The 19,014-nt window shown below is 54.7% G+C and overlaps 2 protein-coding genes and 1 long non-coding RNA gene across 3 annotated transcripts; 2 read left to right on the top strand and 1 right to left on the bottom strand.

Annotated features, from left to right (window-relative positions):
- Positions 1-1,004: 1,004 nt before the first annotated feature.
- On the bottom strand, positions 1,005-6,337 carry MEX3B (mex-3 RNA binding family member B). Its single transcript, XM_027068228.2, has 2 exons — positions 4,754-6,337; positions 1,005-3,898 (listed from the first exon to the last, which is right to left on the bottom strand). The coding sequence occupies exons 1-2, from the start codon at positions 5,028-5,030 to the stop codon at positions 2,451-2,453; spliced, it is 1,725 nt and encodes a 574-aa protein (XP_026924029.1). The 5' UTR covers positions 5,031-6,337; the 3' UTR covers positions 1,005-2,450.
- LOC128315879 (translation initiation factor IF-2-like) lies at positions 6,322-8,050 on the top strand. Its single transcript, XM_053223614.1, has 3 exons — positions 6,322-6,364; positions 6,428-7,217; positions 7,934-8,050. The coding sequence occupies exons 1-3, from the start codon at positions 6,322-6,324 to the stop codon at positions 7,980-7,982; spliced, it is 882 nt and encodes a 293-aa protein (XP_053079589.1). The 3' UTR covers positions 7,983-8,050.
- A 152-nt stretch (positions 8,051-8,202) lies between these two features.
- On the top strand, positions 8,203-14,641 carry LOC113601981 (uncharacterized). Its single transcript, XR_003423361.2, has 3 exons — positions 8,203-8,332; positions 11,448-12,440; positions 12,677-14,641. It is a non-coding gene; the product is annotated as an uncharacterized LOC113601981 (long non-coding RNA).
- Positions 14,642-19,014: the final 4,373 nt, after the last annotated feature.

Consider the following 19,014-nt stretch of genomic DNA (forward strand, 5'->3'; position numbering starts at 1 on the left):
TTCTCCGGGGGCAGCGGATCCGCTGGAAAGTTTGCTGGGAATTCAGGGGCACGGTCTGGTCATGTCTGAATACTCTCTAGAAGACAGAGCTCAGGTCAAGTGAAACACGGTGGCCCCATCATTTGACAAAGCCCCACAGCCAGGCAGCAGGTATAAGTCTGCTAAAAACAAACAACAAAACTTCTCTCAAACAACAACAAACCGTTAACCCCCTCAGCCTGTCAACACCAATTAGTTTGTCTTTCCAGCAGAAGCCTCTTAAGACCAGTCCTCAAATCCAGCGGGGTCCTCTGCAAGCAGAAACCGTCATTCAGCGGGGTCCTCTGCAAGCAGAAACCGTCATTGCGCAGCTGCCCCCAAGAAGCGACCCTCCATGGAAACTTCCAACAGCAAACACAGCCCTTAGGCTCCCTGTACCCGGAAGGGGCCAGGCAGGGCGGGATTATAGCTTTGCCAGGCTCCAAGCACTCTTGTGTCCTGGGCTCCTTCCTGCATAATAATATCAACATTAAAGTGTATCTTTGATGTAACTTTAAATACTTTTAACATTTTATTTCCTTCGTGTTTCAGGAAAATTTAATAGGTTCTCGTGGACCTGAAAATTCAAACGTTTCCTTTGAAGAATTTCATCGCTTTTGGGTTTTCTCTCTTCTGATTTTGAAAGCAATCAAACATTTTTTGCTGGGCCCCTGAAAAGTGTCGTGGGCCCTAGGCACCGTGCCTGCTATGTCTAATGGGGAAGTGAGCCCTGATTCAGTAGAAGTGTGCAATTACAAAAAAAATAAATAAAGTTACCCACAGTCTATACGTTCAGCTCTTCACAACTCTGGCCTGTTCTGAAAGCCCATTCTATTGACAAAATACTGACATCATATGCCTGGAATGAATACATTTTCACCAGCCACTTAAAAGTGATTTACACAAGTGGGCTCCAAGGGGCTTAGAAACAAACAAGCAAACAAAAACAAAACAAAAATAAAACAACACCAAGCCGCCACACAAGATAGATTTTCTTCAATATTTTATTTATATAGAAATACTTAAAAAACAAAGTAGCACCATTACTTAAGTCTTACCTTTATTATGTAGAACTTTAAATGTCAGAAAAATAAAACTCTTGATACAATTTCAAATCTTGTCTCAGCAAATATAATATTAGTATTTGACCATGAGGTTAAAGGCCCTTTATCATAAAATAAAATATACTTTGCTTTTTAAACTTTGCTCAGTAAAGTACATTTAAGCTCAAGTAACGTCACCTACATATACATAAACAAGTGGTAAACAAATGTATTAAAATAGGAATACTAAAACTATAGTGGCCCAACAGAATTTTCGTAGCTTGCACGGAATTCTATTTATACAAATGTTAGAAAGCATCCACAGTTCCTTTTGACGTGTTTATACGTTTCTGTTTTTTTTTTTTTGTAATAATATAGAATAAAATATGCTTTATATCACTGAATAGAAAATATGCTGGGTGAAGCAAATCTAGAAGATTTGTCTGAACCTATAAAATCTCCATCCCAACAGAATACTGTTCAAAACATTACACATTTTATGGTTTTGTAATTTCGTCACAATTGTGTGGTTATTAAAATAATACAGTGTTCTTTGCCATAAGGCCATACTAAAATAAAAAGATTTAACCCAGCTACAAAAAAGTTCACTGAACTTAAATTAAAATACTTGTAAACATCTTTGCAATATGAAATATAATTTTTCAAGTCAAAAAAGAATAAAATACTTCAATCTGTATTAATGCAATTTCTCTTTAAAACTTTTAAACGTTTTTAATATATAAGAGATATGTTACAGTTTGTTTAACTTTTATAAAGCTGCAGTATCCTGGATTCACAGGAACTCCTGGCCCTTCCACAACATTCAAAAAGGATCCACTGTGTTCTAGAATAAGCATCGGAGGAACCCAGCCACAGAGGGGAACACACGTAAAACAGTCCACACATCCCATAAGCACTATTATTACCATCTTAATCATAATAATTATTGTTCTTTTTTTTTTTTCTCCTACTTTAAGAAAATGGAAAACTTGTGGGGTTTTCTTCTTCTGGAAGCTTCCTATTAAGTACAGTGTAAAAACTATCATGACTAGAATGTCGCCGTTCCTATTATTTATAGAGCATGCATTTCAGGTGGTTCAGATCAGAGGCTTCCCAGGCTACAGTACTCTTGACGCAGATATCCTGGCAAGTTCCTTTGTTTAAAAATTACATTTTAAAAATGAGCGGATACTACAGCTTTCCAAGCTCCTCTGGACCTCTGAGTGAGAGCAGGGCGGGGAGAAGGTGGGGCACCAAGGCGGCGGGTGGGCGCGGACAGGGTGGGGGTGGGGGGAGTGAGGCCGGAGGGGAGGGGAGGGGAGGGGAGAGGAGGGGGGTCCCCCTTCTCCCCCCCCCTCCCCGCGGGGTGCGCGCAGGCGCGCGCCGCCTTCAGGAGAAGATGCGGATGGCCTGAGTGACCGCGGTGTGGCAGACCGGGCACTCGGGCTCGCTCTTCTCGCAGATGCGGTTGGCGCACTCCATGCAGAAGAGGTTGTGGCCGCAGGGCACGAGCGCGGCGATCACCTCGCTCTCGAAGCACACGGAGCAGTCGCGGCTGCCCTTCCGCCGCAGCCCCGACGACGAGGAGGAGGAGCTGGAGGAGGAGCTGGACGACGACGACGAGCCGGAGGTGTCCGACGGCTGCAGGCCCGGCAGCTGCGCCCCCAGCCCGTTGGCATAGGCGGCGTAGGTCAGGCCCCCTCCGCCCGGGTCGCTGCGCACCCGGCGCGCCAGGTGGTGCTCGCCCGTCCCCGGCGCCATGTGCAAGGGCGGGGACAGGCGCGGGCAGCTGGTGCCCGGGTGCAGCCGGCGGTGCACCAGCAGCCCGAGGTTGGCATTGGAGGGCGCGCTGGCGCCGCCCCCGGGAAAGACCACCGAGGAGGACGAAGCGGAAGAAGACGCGGAGGAAGAGCAGGAAGAGGAGACGGGCGCCGCAGGTCCGCCCCCCGGGGACCGCTCGAACTGAGCCCAGAGCAGGGGCGCCCCAGGCGGGGGGGCGGGGGCCGGGTCGAAGGTGGGCGGTAGCTCGGGACAGCCCTCGGGGGAAGGCACGGAAGCTTCCCCCGCCGTGTAGGTGTATCCATTGCCGTTGTTGTTGTTCCCGTTGTGGGCGAAGCTGAGCGCGGGGCTGGGGGGGCTGTAGTCCGCTAGGCGCGGGGTGGCGGCTGTGCTGCCGCCGGTCCCCCCGCCGAAGTAAGAGTCTGTGGAGGCGCTGCCGAGCGAGCTGGAGCTGTCGTTGCGGTAGCTAGAGAAGGGCTTGCGGCCGGGGGTGGGCGTGATGCTGGGGGTGGGCTTGCTCCAGAGGCTGCCCGGGCCGGACCCGCCGGACCCGTGATGCAGATCAAAGCCCACATCCGTGCCGTTGGCGTGGAAGTCGTTCTCATCCGTGAGCTCAATGATACCGCCCGTGCGCAGGGCGATGTGCGCCTCGATCTCCTCGCGAGCCCGGTCCACGTTCTCAGGCATGCCGGTCACCTCGAACACCGGCTCCTTGTCTCGGCTGGGCGTCACGATGTACGTGTGCGTCTGCTGCTGGATGCGCTTGATCGTGGCGCCCTTGGGCCCCACCACGAGCCCCACCACGCGATAGGGCACCCGCACCTGGATGGTGGTCTGTCCAGGCAGGTTGGGCGGCCCGGGCACTGCGCCGTTGAGCGCCGTGTTCTTATTCCGCGAGGCGCGGATCATTGAGAAGTGCTCCGCGGCAGAGATGATCTCCCTCCGAGCCATGGCCACATCCTCCTTCCTGCCCGTCACAACAAAGACAGGCTCCTCCCCGCGAACCGGGGTCTTGATGTAAGTATTGGTCTTCGCCCGCAGCGCTTTGATTTTACAACCTGGGAGCCGGGGTGCAGGGGAGGGAGTGGGAGAGAGAGACAGACACGCCCATTATCCCGGGGTAACCGCGGAGACCTGGGACCGCCCGCGCCCAGGGCTGCGGGACAGCAGGACACGCTTTGGGCGGAAAGGGGGCGGCTCCCTCACTGACCCCGGGCCACGCCACCGGCTGGGAAGCGGGTTCCACCCGCGAGGCGCTCGAGGAACAGCCCATTGGCTGCCCAGCCCTCCCCCGGTGACTGCAGTCGTCCCGAGCAAACCCGAGAATCCCAGAAAAAGTCAGCTGGGGAGATGCCGCTAGGATCCAGCGGGGCGCGCCGTCCGCCCTGAAGACGAGGCGAAGGGGTCCGGGGAAGAGGGCCGGAGCCGCGATCCGCCCCCCCCCCCAACACCACCAGAGCTGGGGGACTGATGGGAGGGGGGGGGCAGTCCCGGGACCCATTGTTCCTCCTCTGGGCTCCATTCCGCTTTGCAGAAATCCAGAATCCTCCTCCCATCCGATGCTCACTCCTCCTCCTCCCCCTCCCAAAGGACCCATCAAAGGCCCCCTCCCCCAAGCATCTTATATTTAAATTCTATTTCCCGGGGTGGGTTGGGTGGGGGGCGCTAGGGGAGAAAGGCAGTGATTTTAGCAGGATGAAGTGCATCCCGCCGTGGCAGCGGCGCGGCTCCGGGAGACAGCCTGCCTGCACTTTCTTTGTCTGGGGCGCCGGCCCCTCGCGCGGCTCTTCCTCTCTCGTCAAGGCTCGCGGGCGCCGCGGATCCCGAGCCCTCCCGCGCCCTCCCCGCGGGGCGGTGGCCCGAGACCCTCTCCCCCACCCCCCCCCCCAGCTCCCCATCCCTGCCGGACCCACCTTGCCGCCCCACGATCTCGGCGACGTGCTCGGAACTGGGCACCGGCACGCACTCGGTCATGTTCACGCTCTTCTTGCGCGGCTCACTGTCGTACAGAGAGGCGCCCTCGTCACTGTCCAGCCCCAGCAGGGAGAGCTGATCGAGCGCGAGCTGCAGGGCTCTTTGGTCATCCAGGGTCTCTCCCCCGCCGCCGCCGCCGCCGCCACCGCCGCCGCCGCCTCCCCCTCCGCCGCCGCTGCCGTTGCGCTCCAGCTCTGCAAACAGGGAGCTGGGCATCGCTCGGCCGTGCGCGCCGCGCCCCCGCCGGCCCTCGGCTCGGCGGCGAGAAGCTGCGGCCACAAAGGCAGCCGGGAAGCGAGTGGTCAGGGGCGGGGAGGCCGGCCGGCTGCAGAGGGCTCCGTTGCTCCTTTCTCGGCGCCGGGAGGAGTGGGGCGCTCGGTGCGGTCCGCGCCGGGCAGTGGCTGCAGGGGCCCCCGCCTGGGTCCCCACCCCAGATCTGCCGGCGGGTGGGGTGGGGGCAAAGCTCGAGCGGCGGCCGCGCGTACCCCCCGAGTGCCCGGCTGGCTGGCCACAATGCCGAGCGAGGAGCGAGCAGGCGAGCGACAGCAGCGTTTCTTTAAGGAGCCCCTCCCCGGCTCCTCCACTCCCTCCCTCCCGCCCGCCCGCCCGCCCTCACTCAGCGCTTTTTCCTCCTCTCCTCCCCGCCTCTTGACTGAGCCTCTGCAGCCAGACGGCTCCGGAGGGGGACGAGGGAGGCGCAACGTCACCGGCGGGAGCTGACACTACAATGCTACTGACACTATCGCTGGGGGAGGCGATTGGCGCGCGCCGGGCCGGGGGCGGGCGGAGGCCGCGGTCAGGGCGAGCGGAGAGCGAGCGCCCCCCACCCCCGCGCTCGCCGCAGCCCGCCCCGTCCTCCTCCCGGTCGCGCCCCTCCCCCGCCGCCGCTAACGCCTCTCTTTGTTGTCTAATGCGGGACCGGCAGGCTCGGGACACTCGCGCGTACCTATCGGCCGAGGACAGTCTGTCCCCAGATCTCCTCCCTCGCGCGATTGAGAAAGGAAAACGCGCCCAACTCTGCTGCCAGCGGCCCGGCTCTGAGCGAGCGGTCCTGCGAAAGTCCCGTTAGCGTCCCCAAATAAGCCACCCTTAGAGCCCACGGTGCCACTGGGAGAAGGGTCTATTGTCCGCCCCAAAGGGCGGTCCGAGTCCTCGGACACGGAAAGCGGGACTCGGGGTCCCGGTGCGCACTGGCAAAGTGGCTCCTGGCGCGGGTTGCCCACCTGCGCGGGAGCGCAGGAGACACAAAGGCATAGGCCCGCCCGCATCGCTCCTCGCGCGCGCGCCCGCAGTTCGGTCCCCCCGGGCAGCACTCCGTCCAAGTGGCCCCGAAACTGCGGATCGGAGAGCCGGAACCCCGCCGCAGCGCGGGCCTGGCCCGCCCTGCGGCCGGCGACCTCCGGAAGGCGCGGGGCGGGGGTCCTGCACACGCCCCGCGCGCCGGCCGAGCCCCCGCGGGCGCTGACGCGTGCACGAGCGCCGCGCCGCCACCGCGGGGACGCCGGCCATGGCTCCGGCGGGCGGCGCGGGCGTGCGCGCGCCGCTCTCGGGTCCCTCCCCGCCCCGCGGCCGGGCATGCGCGGTGCGCGCGAGGAGCGGGCGGGCCCTTTAAGGCGGGCGCGGCGGAGCGTGCGCCGGCCCCTCCCGCGGCCCCGCCCCGACGGGAGGTGTGCGCCCGCCGCCCCGCGGTTCTTTGTGCGCTTCTCGGGGTGGAGTTGGCGGCGGAGGGAGGGCGCGCCCGGACCGGCCGGAGGGGGACGGCGAGCTGCGCCCCCTTCCGGAGCTCCCGCGGCCGCCTCCGAGCGCGAGGGAAGAAAGAAGGCTTTGGGGGCCGGGCCAGGGCTCACCGCCTGCCCGCCGGCCGCCGCCCGGGCCGCCCCCTGCGCAGCCACGGGCGCCGACGCCCCCCTCGGGCCCCGCGCGCGCCCCTCTTCGTTGTTCCCGGCGCCCCCGGGCTCGCCGCGTCCCCGCGCCCGGCCGGCCGGGGGCTGCGGTTCGGCAGGGCGGCCGGGGGCTGCGGTTGGCGGAGAGCGCCGGCGTCCGCGCGGCTCGGCGGGACGCGCGCGCGGGACAATGCGGCCATGTGGCCGCCACCGCGGACGGGCCCACGCGGGGGGCCTGCCGGTGCCGCGGGGCGAGCTCCGGGCGCACAGGCGGAGGCTCCCGGGTGTTCTCTCCCTGCGTAAGCCCGGGAGGAGCGCGAGCGCCCGGGCCCCGGTGTGCCATGCGTGAAAGGAGGGGGCAGGTCGTACCTGCCCCGGCCACTTCGTGGGTTCGGAGAATTGAGTGTGACAGTAGATGCGAGCGCGCTCGGGAATCAGTGGGCAGTGCCCCAAACGCCTTTACTTTTGAGCACGGGAAGGTGTTCCCTTCTTGCTCACCTGGAGCTGTCTTGGAGGAGAGGTGCTGATTATTTCCTCGGGGAAATGAGGCTTAGAAGGCGCTCAGAGTGGTTATTTCGTCAGGATGTTTGTGTCAGCTTCCCTGAGTCTGGGGTGTGCGTGAGACAGAGAGAGGGAGAGAGATGGGGCAGAGGCGGTGGCAAGTCCTCTGGAGAGCCACCGCCTAGTACTCTAGTGAATTCTTGTCTTTTTCATCCTGGTTTGTGGGCTCCCGTCCCACTCATCTGTGGGTGAGGAGGGGGTGCCCGGAGGAAGGAGGTTCTCCGTGGAGAGGGTCCTGGCCGGGAATGGCCTTGCTCAGGGCCTGTAAAGGCCAGGGCAGACAGGGAAAGGACTCCCAGGCCTCCTCGTTTACATGTTGCCAACACCACAGGCTTTTGTGCTGGCCTCTCAGCTCCGTTTCCAGGAATTTAATAACCTCCCGATTGGGCTAAGTGGGGTTTCCTTTTTCAAACAACACCATGAAAGTAAAGTTGTTCCTCAGCGTCCACTGCTAGTGAGGCCCGCACACAGGTAACTGGGGGCTCCCCCACCCAGGGTTGCTCCTGCTGGGGGACAGGCCTGCACACATCCTGCCCTCCTACCTGCAGTGTTAAGATTTCAGGTGGGTTAAATCAGAAACCCATGTTGTTGAGAGTCCCTGGGGTCCTTGGGTCATTCCCAGGACGGTGTGTGTGACACTTTGTGGAACTGACAGGTGTCCTTCTCCCCCAGCAGATCTGTACCCGGCCGTAACTGCAGGTGTTCAATGAAATCACACATCTGAGTCCACTTGGAGGATAAGCTCAAACTCCGACCCGACGAATTCATGGAGAGCTGCCTGTGGTCAGGTGCCCACTGGCATTCCATGCAGCCCGGGCCGCCCTCCGTAGACCAGAGTGCTTCAGGAACACCTATGCAAAGATCGGGTGGTTTTCTGAACACGCCCACAAAATCGAAGGGCCTCCTGAGAGTCTAGGAGGGTGATGACTGTGGTAGCGGGAGCAGTGATGTTTGACAGACCCGACCCCCCAGCCAAGCTCAGCTTCAGCACGCTGGTCTCTGAGAAGAGGCTAGTATCCAGCGTCCCACCTGCCTCAGGGGGTTGTTTGAGCCGATGGATAATGACGGTGAAAGGTAACTCGCTGTAAATTACAAAGCACTAAGCAAACGTACTTAGTTTGGGGTGGGGTGGTGCTTAACCCACAGTCACTTCGTATCTTCTCTACTTGTATCCAGTGCTGACCGGTCAGGGGATTTTCTGACACTCGAGTGCTGTTATAAAAGTAACAATCTGGAAAATTTAATTCTCAATTAGTGGATTTAATAAGCCAAGACATGATAAAACTCGCAAAGTCCAGTTCTGTTTTTAAATAGACCCACCTCCCTAGTTTTTGGCTAGACTTTCCCAGGCTCCTTTAGGACCCCAGAGCTTAATTACTTTTCCCGATACAGGACGCTTTCCCCAAGAACTTCCCGAGGTGGCCATGGTTTTGTTTTGTTTTGTTTTGTTTTATTATTATTATTAGCAAAAGAAAGGAGCTTGCAGAGTGTGGTCTGGTAATGTAATCGAGAATTTCAGTTGTCCCAAATTAAAAGGTAAAGCCACTTCTGTTGTCCCCATTTTGCAGATGAAGGTAGGTTAAGTCTCTTGCCCAGGCGGAGGCAGATTTATTTATCTTGAAGCAAGTGAAGTCTGAGCTCTGGGCTCTTCGTGTGCACGGGGCCTTTGCATGGCCATGGGAGGGGTGAAAGCAATTTATTCACAGGATCACGTTTTAGTAAAGTTTTCAAGAGTGAGGTCTTTATTCTTTTCCTTAAGCAGGACCCCTATGGTGACGTGACCTTTGGACTCAATAAATCTCAGATTCGCTGTTGGGCTGCAGGTCACACAGCTGATAAATGGTACCCGAGCCTGTGAGCGGAACCACCCAAGTTCCGTCCCACCTCTGAGCTGTGGATCCTCAACTGGAGGTGGGAAACACTTCCAGCCTTGCATCCCTCACGGGACTGTACCGCCCACGTGGGTGAGGGCGCCTGAAAGCATTTTGGTTTTTGATGTCCTGTTGTTAACATGTATGTAACATGGACACAACGTTTTTGAAGAATGTTTTGATAATATGGGAAATGCTGTCCTTGGGTTGGACAAACAGAAAGAGATAAGAGGCGCGTATGTTACTAAACCCGCAGGAAGCATCAGGAGAGGCAGACAAACAGGCCGGGAAGCAGTACGTCGGCATTTTCATGATGGTTCTTTAAATAGCGGGATCATGTTTTATTTTCATGTCTCAAGTTCTGAACGTCTTTATTGGATTAGTTTTTAAAAGCGATACATGCTTAGTTTAAAAGTTAAACAGCGCTAAAAGGCTTAATAAAACCAAAAGCACCCGTACCTGCTGTAAATAGAAGGGAAAAACCTAAAGCGAATCCTAGCACACATTTATACTTATAAAAGCTTTCGGAATTATGAGGGTAGAGAGGGAGAAGGTGTCATAAATTGTATAAAATGGGCCTTTAAAAGTGGCTTGACTTCTAAAATTTAAACGTTCATTTGGTTAATCATCAGTAATAACCATTCTGCAATGTCAGAGAGGAATAGGAACCAGAGGTGGTAATTTTAAAACCTTGAAGATACACAGGAACTCCGGGAGCCCGGAGGCCCGCCGACCTTCGGGAAGGAGGTGCCCTTTCTTCTTCCTGAGCAGGGATGAAATGGACCCGTGGAATCCTCCACTTGACCCCAGACTCTCAGGTGGAACCCCTTTCTATGAACTGATGAATTCTAGCAGGTGGTTAGAACCTCAGGATGCCAGCAAGTGTGTGGTCCCAAACTTTTATGTGGCAGGGAGCGGAGGAACGGGAAGCCGCTGGCCCAGACTCACAGGCTCGCTGACAGTGTGGGTCTGGACTGGGGACCCGGAGCCCTCACTTCCCACATGAAGTGCTCATTCTTTCTCAAGTAACTCAAGGAAATCGAGGCTGCCCCTAGCTCACCCCTCTGCGTGTCCTGGGCCGGCGTGGGGTAGGCTCAGTCACATTTGCTGTTGTCAAACCTATGAGGAACAGGACAGCTGCCTCCCAAGTCCAGGTGGGGGCCGTCCTGCGAGGCATCTGCAGGAAGGCGGTCTCAGCCCCCTCGCTCCCAGCCCCCTTTCCCTGAACTAAACGGGGCCCCGAGGTGAAGGCCCCGGGAGCTGCCGGACCCTGTGTGGGGGAGGTGGTGAGGCAGCCACAGCTCCGTGGTCCCAGCCCCGCACGAAGCTCTTAGCAGGACTTCCGTGCCGTGGAAGTAAAACAAAATAAAACAAACGCCACGTGCTGACATATGGCACGAGTCAGTCACCATGCTGAACACCCGGACAGTGTCAATTCTCACGGTGTACTGATAAGCTGCGATGGCCGTTTCTGTTCCAGAAAGGTCCCATTCTGGGAACTAGGATTGGAATCCAGCGACCCCAGACCCCCAACTCCAACCAACGAACCAACCAAATGCCAGGCCTCTGGCAACAGAGGAAAGTCTTGGGGCTAAAAGTATTTATTCGTCAGACTTGAGGATGACAGATAGAAAACAATAACACCAAATTAAATAAAAGTTGAAGCGGGTCACGATCCTGAGTGCTCAGTAAATGGAGTTTGAAAGATCAAAAGTGGGAAAGCCATGAACGTGGAGGGACTGATAGTTCTCTGATACTTAGGAGCTTTTCTCAATGGGAGGCTGCTTCTGTGAAAGTACGGTGGGGGGTGGGGGAGACAAGGGTAGATGCTTCTGGAAGGCAGACACCAGCAGAGGACAGAGCCGCCTTGAGCTGGGAGCTGCCTGCAGAGGGGGCGGGCCACCTCCCAGAAACGCGAGGACCACTTAATTAGGGACGTCTACAACGGCTGCACGCACTGGCTGCGTAGACAGGTGCACCGGATCAGGGGTGACGTTTTGAGTTTTCCTCAGTTTGTTGACCTTTGACTGGTCAGCTAGTCTCTTAGCTTTGGTTTCCTCATCTATAACATAGGAATATTAGTCCTTACTGAGGCAACAAAGGCGGGCTACCCTTCTTTCTCGCCAGTGGGATGGCGACGCACTTGAGGGACGAGGGTTCCATGTTCGTCCTCTTCTAAAGTGACAGAACACAGAGCAAAAAAGGATTTATTTAAAGCTCTAATCTTTTTCAACATTTTGTATGACCACACCTTCTCTGTTCTCATTACTTAAAAAAAAGAAATACCTTTATAACCTGAAGAATTTTTGCCTTTTCAGCATCACCGTGACAAGTCGAGATGCCAATCAATTGAAATGCAGCTGTGACCGTCTCACAACTAACTCCGAATGACTAGCCAGCTTAACTTAGTGCTAAAATGATTTCTTCCCTACGCATTTCAGTTCAAAAGATAAAAATTATGTCAACAGAGCTATTAAAATTTTAGCTAATAAGAGAATCGTTTTTGTTGTGCTGATAAACCTACAGCTTTATTTAAATTGCACAGCTGTCATTGTAGTAAAACGTGTACACGAGGATACGGAGATTCATGGACTCTAACAAGCAAAGAAACCCAAATGCGAGAATGCCTTTCGGGAGGCGTGAGCACCAACCTAACAGAAGAAGTAACACAGAGGCCATGATGTAGATTCCACGACTCCGAAGAAAAGAAAGAAGATGGGGTCTCCAGCAGGAAAATGTTAAGAAGCATCGTTAAGTGGAAAGCGTAAAACCAAACACGACAAAGCAGACAAAAAGTATATAACAACCAAATAAAACAAAAACCAACAGGTCAGTAGGAAGAGAGACAAGGAGGCTGCTCGGCCGGCTGCAAAGAGATGGGGAGGGGTTCTCAGGGAGAACTTGACCTTGCCGAGTCCCTGGCCATGGTCTCCGGGGCGGGACTGGCCGGTGTGAGACGGGCCAGTGGTGACCTTGGGGGGCACACAGATGGGTCTGTTTTAACTATTATATGTTCATCTTAATTGCATTACAAAATCATATTTAGTATATGAAACCTTGGAATTCAGTGATATCAAGGCAAGGAGAAGCGGAAGTTGGTATGTATGTTTTGAAAGGAAGTCAATCTGAGCAAAACTGTTAGGTGAATAACATTACGGTTGGTGCTCAGATGTGGTAAACTGTACAATGCAGATGTTATGTGAGTGAATGAGGACTGGAGACAAACGACGGATGGGAAGATGTTCTAATTAGGCTAATTCTTTAAGGATTAATTTATCATTAGAATTAAATTTTTTTTTTAATTTTTTTAAGTATTTATTTATTTTTTTAAATTTTTTTTTTCAACGTTTATTTATTTTTGGGACATAGAGAGACAGAGCATGAACGGGGGAGGGGCAGAGAGAGAGGGAGACACAGAATCGGAAACAGGCTCCAGGCTCTGAGCCATCAGCCCAGAGCCTGACGCAGGGCTCGAACTCACGGACTGTGAGATTGTGACCTGGCTGAAGTCGGACGCTTAACCGACTGCGCCACCCAGGCGCCCCAGTGTTTATTTATTTTTGACAGAGAGAGATAGAGCATGAGTCGGGGAGGAGCAGAGAGAGGGGGAGGCACAGAATCCGAAGCAGGCTCCAGGCTCCCAGCTGTCAGCACAGAGCCCGACGCGGAGCTCGAACTCATAAACCGCGAGGTCATGACCTGAGCCGAAGTCGGACGCTCAACCGACTGAGCCACCCAGGTGCCCCTATAATTAGAAGTTTATACAGTAGTCAAAAGACAACTGTTTTGGGAGGTGGGGGGCACGGAATCTTTCAGAAGTTCATCTGAAAGATCACAGAAGAACCAAGGGGGGCTAGGAGCAGCTGTCACGACACCAGACGTTAGACCCTCTTACGACCGCGGATGGACAAGAGTGTGTCATCCGTTCGGAGGAGAGGACGTCCAGAAGCCGGTGCGAGACGGTATGAGGCTGCGGCGGATACCGGCATGTCTGTCCCACGGGCACCGGGCTGGGGGACGGGGAACACAGCGGGGTGACCCAGGGTGGGGCATCTGCAAGGGAACAGCACGTTGACGAGCCGACCGACAGGCGTTTGTGTCACATCACGACAACAGCCACGGAGGACAGACCGTGGTGCGAGCAACTTGCAAAGGGGGGACCCGCAATTCTTGCTACGCAGAGGACTTCATCTGTGGCCTCAAAGTACATAACTGACGAGCTGAGAAGATGTTTTCATGCACGAAGTAAAATAAGGCAGAATAAGTTGTGATATTTTTGAGCACTTATTACATACTAGGATGATGCTGGTTCTGTCATTCAATAATGTCAATAATCCAGTGAAATGGGGACTAACTTATTTATACTTTCGCCCAGAGGAAACTGAGCCCGAGCTGGCCAGCGGCAGGCACACCCAGCCGTCCAAGCGCGAGCTCTCTTTCTTTTTTAAAAACCCCTTTATTGAGAAATAATGGAGATACAGAAACCGGGACACGTGTGCCGTGTACGATTTGACGGCTTTGCACGTATTCACGCACCTGTGACACTGTCCCCGCGGTCCTGACGATGGATGTATCCGTCGCCCCCAGAAGTTTCCTGCTGTCCCTTTTGTCTGTGGTAAGAACAGCATGAGATCCAGCCCCTGAAGTTTCTGAGCGCACGACACCGTGTTGTTCCCCACAGGTGCCGTGGGGCACGACAGAAATCTAGAACGGGTTCATCTTGCATAACTGGAAGAACTTGTACCCGTTGAACATCTCCCCATTTTCTCCTCCTCCCGGACCCCGGTAACCTCCGTTTTGCTCTCTGCTTCTGAGTCTGACCCTGGCAGAGTCCTCCAGGGGGAACCACGCAGTATTCCCTCCTCTGTGATGGACTCATTTCACTTAGTGCAGCGTCCTCCACATTCAGCCACGTTGTCACAAACGGATTTCCTTCCTTTCTTAAGCCTGACCGATGCTCTAATTTACGTGTATTCCACATTTTCTCGCCATAGAATTGCCAGAACTTTCTTCTGTTTTGCTTTGTTTGTTTTAGAAGAGCCGTCCTCACGGGCATGAGTGGGTATCTCATGGTGGTTTTGATTTGCATCTCCCTGGCAATGAGTCACGTCGAGCATCTTTTCACGTGTCTGCTGGCCATCCGTGTATCGTCTTTGGAGAAATGTCTAGTCGAGTCATTAGCCCCCTTTTTTTTTTCATCTGGTCTTGGCAACGAAGGCACGGATAGGACACCAAAAGCAGAGTCAACAAAAGCATCAACAAACAAGCGGGACTACATCAAACTAAAGGCTTCTGCACCGCAAAGGGGACCACCAACAGAACGAGAAGGCGGCATGACGAGATGTTTGCAAACCACATGCCTGATGAGAGATTAATATCCAAACTATATAAGGAAATCATACAATACCAAATATTAAAAACAAAAACAAATACACAATAACCCAATGGAAAAATGGGCAAAGAACTTAAAAAAATATTTCTTCCGGGGCACCCGGGTGGCTCAGTCAGTTAACCATCTCTTGAGGTCTGTGAGTTCGAGCCCCGCGTCGGGCTCTATGCTGACAGCTCAGATTCGGATTCTGGGTCTGCTTCAGATTCTGGGTCTCCCTCTCTCTCTGCCCCTTCCCCTCCCCCCCCCAAAATAAACATTAAAAAAAACCTTTTTTCCCACTTAATCATGATGTGACACCAGCAAAATTTTAGAACTATACACACACGCGAACATTTGCTCCCATACCATATCGCTACATATTTAAAAGTTATGAGTCAAGGTATCACCTGCTGTACATAATATGTTGTAACCTCCTACCTAGACAAATAGACCTTCATAATGATCTGGAAGGCCAGGTTAGAATTCAGAGCCCCTGGCCTCTGTGCGGTTCTGCCCCAGTCCTTGGCCACACAGGGAGAGCTGGCCTTGGCCGTGATCCGTGCCTCCCGTCCCGCACCACAAGGGGGTCTTGAGGACGTGTGGAGCCCCAGCTCCGTCCACGCTCTGTCCCTGCCAACAGCCACACCCTTTGACACACCTTGGGCACATTTCTGGTGGAAGATGGAAGGAACTGTCTGGGGAGAGGCCCCCAGACCCTGAGAAGGGGGTGGGGCCTTCTGGGCATGGAGGTCCTGCTGTGACCTATCGTGGGGAGAGACACAGCCAGAGGGCAGGCAGCAAGAGTGGGGACCCTCGAAAGCATGGGGCCTGTCTTGTCCGACACCTAAAACCACTTAAAAAAAAGATATATATATATATATATATATATATATATATATATATACATATATATATATATATATACATATAATAAGACTACTTAAAATATATACATATAACTATTTGAGTTATACAGTAGCAATTGAAAATAGTACTTTATACTTTCCATTTTATATCTGGGGGGAAAAACAAGTGAGCCTCGCCGCGGCGGACAGGATGGCTGTAAGGAATCCTTCCATCTGTGACCGGCTCCCTCGCTGCCTCTCTCCTGGCTTCCTCCCCTTCTCCTTCCTCCCCCTGCCTGCCTTCCTCTCTTCCTTCCCTCCTTTCCTTCCGGACACTCAGACGCCCCTGTGCCAGGCACTGCCTGGGCCCAGGGGTTCAAGGGTAACCGGGCCAGATGCTCCCAGGCAGTCTGCAGCGTAATGAGGAGACCAGCATCGATCCACACAAATACACGTCTAATTACAAACTGGGACAAGTACACTGACAGATAAGCATGTGTTGATTTGCGGGTTGCCTTTGATTTAAGGTTTCCTGCTGAGACAGGGAGGAATGTAAATCTGGTTTTCTCTTAAGGCCAGGGGCCTTACATGTTTTCACAAACCTTCAAAATGGATGCATCTCATACGGCTAACCAGAATCGGGGACGCTTCCTACGAGCATAGAAGCTCATTAAATCAACTCTGCTACTTTATGGCGGCAGTAAAACGTTACCAAAACTTTCCGAGGCGAACATGCCCATGGCGTTACAAAGCCAACCGTCCAACTGGGGGGGGGGGGAGGTTTACTAGAGACCCCCCTGCCAGAGTCTTAAGGAAACGCAGAAGGTCGGCTGGACGAGGGGTCTCCAAGCCCTTCGTGTTCCCTCCTGATGTCCCTGCACCACAAAATGGAAGAGGGGGGATGAATAACGCCTGGAGTTTCGCCGCTGTTCTTTCAAGTCCCCTACTCTAGATGGTTCCTAGTGGGCGAGCCCTTGAGGTGTGGGGCGGGCAGCGGTCACTTCAAAACAAGTGGAAAGCAGGAGGGGGGTAGGCTGCAGCTCCTTCCTTTTGTGGGACTGTTAACGTCCTCCACGTGGACTGAGGCACAGAAGACCCAGACACAGGTCATCTCTAAGTGGCTTTGCACCGGGGGACAGAATCCTCGAAGGAAGATACACTTGTGCCGGGAACACCAGCAGCATGGATTTCTGATCGCCTGTGGATCTCGGAGTGTTTCACTCACGGTTTTCATGGTTTCCAGTGAGGAATAAATAAATCCCTGTGAAATTTTCCTTGGGAAAGGAACCACTCTATCCTTACCATACTTAAGGGTCAATTAGACAAATATTCCCCAAGAGGTAAAAGCACAGTATCTTCCCCTCTCCTCCTCCCTCACCCCAGACTGAACATTCCAGTTTTTTTTTTTTTTTTTTTTTAAATGTCTGGGCGTCTGGGCGGCTCATTTGGTTAAGCCTCTGACTTCAGCTCAGGTCATGATCTCTAGGTTCTTGAGTTCCAGCCCCGCATCAGGCTCTGTGCTGACGGCTCGGAGCCTGGAGCCTGTTTTGGATTCCGTGTCTCCCTCTCTCTCTCTGCACCTCCCCTGCTCATGCTCTGTCTCTCTCTCTCTCAAAAATAAACATTAAAATTTTTTTTAAAATTTTTATCTCCTGCAGAGGAAATCTTATTTTTTTTTTTTAATTTTTTTTTCAACGTTTTTTTTTTATTTTTGGGACAGAGAGAGACAGCATGAACGGGGGAGGGGCAGAGAGAGAGGGAGACACAGAATCGGAAACAGGCTCCAGGCTCCGAGCCATCAGCCCAGAGCCTGACGCGGGGCTGGAACTCACGGACCGTGAGATCGTGACCTGGCTGAAGTCGGACGCTTAACCGACTGCGCCACCCAGGCGCCCCGGAAATCTTATTTTTAACACTGGTTCTACACACACACACACACACACACACACACACACCCCTTCCTGCACTTTCCTTTCTCAGGTCTGGTGCAGGTGTGCCAGGAAAGCACCCGCGGGAACGGGCTCACCCTGGGATGGGGTTCGTGCCCCTGGCTAGAGTGTCTTCTGCTTCTGTTGGTCTCTCAGGGGCACTAGGGACCGGCCTGGGGACCGCGAACGAGCTGACCCCCAAGGAGTGCTGTGTCCGGTTCCCTCCTCTCCATCCTGCCCTGGGATGATTTTCCTCTAAATTGCCTACAAACCACAAGACAAGTACAAGTTTGTGGATTGTTTTTTTTTTTTTTCTTTCTGCAGGTGGTGGGGGGGGGGGGGGTTGGCAGAATTTGGGAAAACATCACCAGAATCAGAGCTCAGAAAAGAATGAGGACGTGTCTGAGGAAGGGAGACGATCTCGTCTCCAAAGCACCTTTTCTCCTATGAGCCTGAGCAGGGACTGAGTATTAAGGACATGACTGGCTTGGTCAAGGCTAAGGCAGAGTGGGAGAGAAACCCAGCTACCCGTGCCGCTTCGGGAGTGTTCCAGGACTCAACCCACCACCTCCACCGGGACCACCAGCGCCACAGCCACGACTGCCACGACCTCTCCTCCTCCTCCCTGTTCTCCTCCCTCTCCTCCCTCTCTTCCCTCTCTTCTCCCTCCTCCCTCTCCCCCTCCTCCTCCCTCACTTCCGTCTCCTCTCCCTCCTCCTCCTCTCCCTCCTCCCTCTCCTCTCCCTCCTCCCTCACCTCTCCTTCCTCCCTCTCCTCCTCCTCCCTCTCTTCCCTCTCCTCTTCCTTCTCCCTCTCCCTCCTCCTCCCTCTCCTCCCTCCCTCTCCCTCCTCCTCTCCTCCTCTCCTCTCCTCTCCTCTCCTCTCCTCTCCTCCTCCTCTCTTCTCCTCTCCCTCCCCCTCCTCTTCCCTCTCCTCTCCTTCTCCCTCTCTCCCTCTCTTCTTCCTCCTCCCTCTCCTCCTCTTCCCTCTCCTCTCCCTCCTCCCTCTCCTCCTCCCTCTCTTCTCCCTCCTCCCTCCCCCCTCCTCTCCCTCTCCCTCTCCCTCTCTCCTCTCCTCCCTCCTCTTCCCTCTCCTCTCCTCCTCCCTCTCCTCCTCCCTCTCCTCCTCCTCTCCTCCTCCTCCCTCTCCTCTCCCTCCTCCCTCTCCTCCTCCCTCTCTTCCCTCTCCTCTCCCTCCTCCCTCTCCTCCTCCCTCTCTTCTTCCTCCTCCCTCCCCCCTCCTCTTCCCTCTCCTCTCCCTCCTCCCTCTCTTCCCTCTCTTCTTCCTCCTCCCTCTCCTCCTCCCTCTCCCTCCTCCTCCCTCCTTCCTCTCCTCTCCTCCTCCTCCTCTCCTCCTCCCTCTCCTCTCCCTCCTCCCTCCCTCTCCTTCCTCCTCTCCTCCTCCTCCCTCTCTTCCCTCTCCTCTTCCTTCTCCCTCTCCTCCCTCTCCTCTCCCTCCTCCCTCTCCTCCTCCTCCCTCTCCTCTCCCTCACCTCCTCCTCCTCTTCCTTCTCTTCCCTCTCCTCTCCCTCCTCTCACTTCTCCCTCCTCCCTCTCCTCCTCCTCTTCCCTCTCCTCTCCCTCCTCCCTCTCCTCCTCCCTCACCTCTCCCTCCTCCCTCTCCTCCTCCTCCTCTTCCCTCTCCTCTCCCTCCTCCCTCTCCTCCTCCCTCTCTTCTTCCTCCTCCCTCCCCCCTCCTCTTCCCTCTCCTCTCCCTCCTCCCTCTCTTCCCTCTCTTCTTC

This window comes from Acinonyx jubatus, chromosome B3, assembly GCF_027475565.1.
Source record: "Acinonyx jubatus isolate Ajub_Pintada_27869175 chromosome B3, VMU_Ajub_asm_v1.0, whole genome shotgun sequence".
Classification (NCBI taxonomy): domain Eukaryota; kingdom Metazoa; phylum Chordata; class Mammalia; order Carnivora; family Felidae; genus Acinonyx; species Acinonyx jubatus.

Bases quoted from the DNA above. Each gene is read 5' to 3' on its own strand.
- MEX3B (XM_027068228.2), bottom strand. From the start codon at position 5,030: ATGCCCAGCTCCCTGTTTGCAGAGCTGGAGCGCAACGGCAGCGGCGGC. The intron at 3,899-4,753 runs GTGGGTCCGGCA...CCCGGCTCCCAG, and splicing joins CGAGATCGTGGGGCGGCAAG to GTTGTAAAATCAAAGCGCTG.
- LOC128315879 (XM_053223614.1), top strand. From the start codon at position 6,322: ATGGCTCCGGCGGGCGGCGCGGGCGTGCGCGCGCCGCTCTCGG. The intron at 6,365-6,427 runs GTCCCTCCCCGC...GGGCCCTTTAAG, and splicing joins CGTGCGCGCGCCGCTCTCGG to GCGGGCGCGGCGGAGCGTGC. The intron at 7,218-7,933 runs GTGCTGATTATT...CTCCCCCAGCAG, and splicing joins GGAGCTGTCTTGGAGGAGAG to ATCTGTACCCGGCCGTAACT.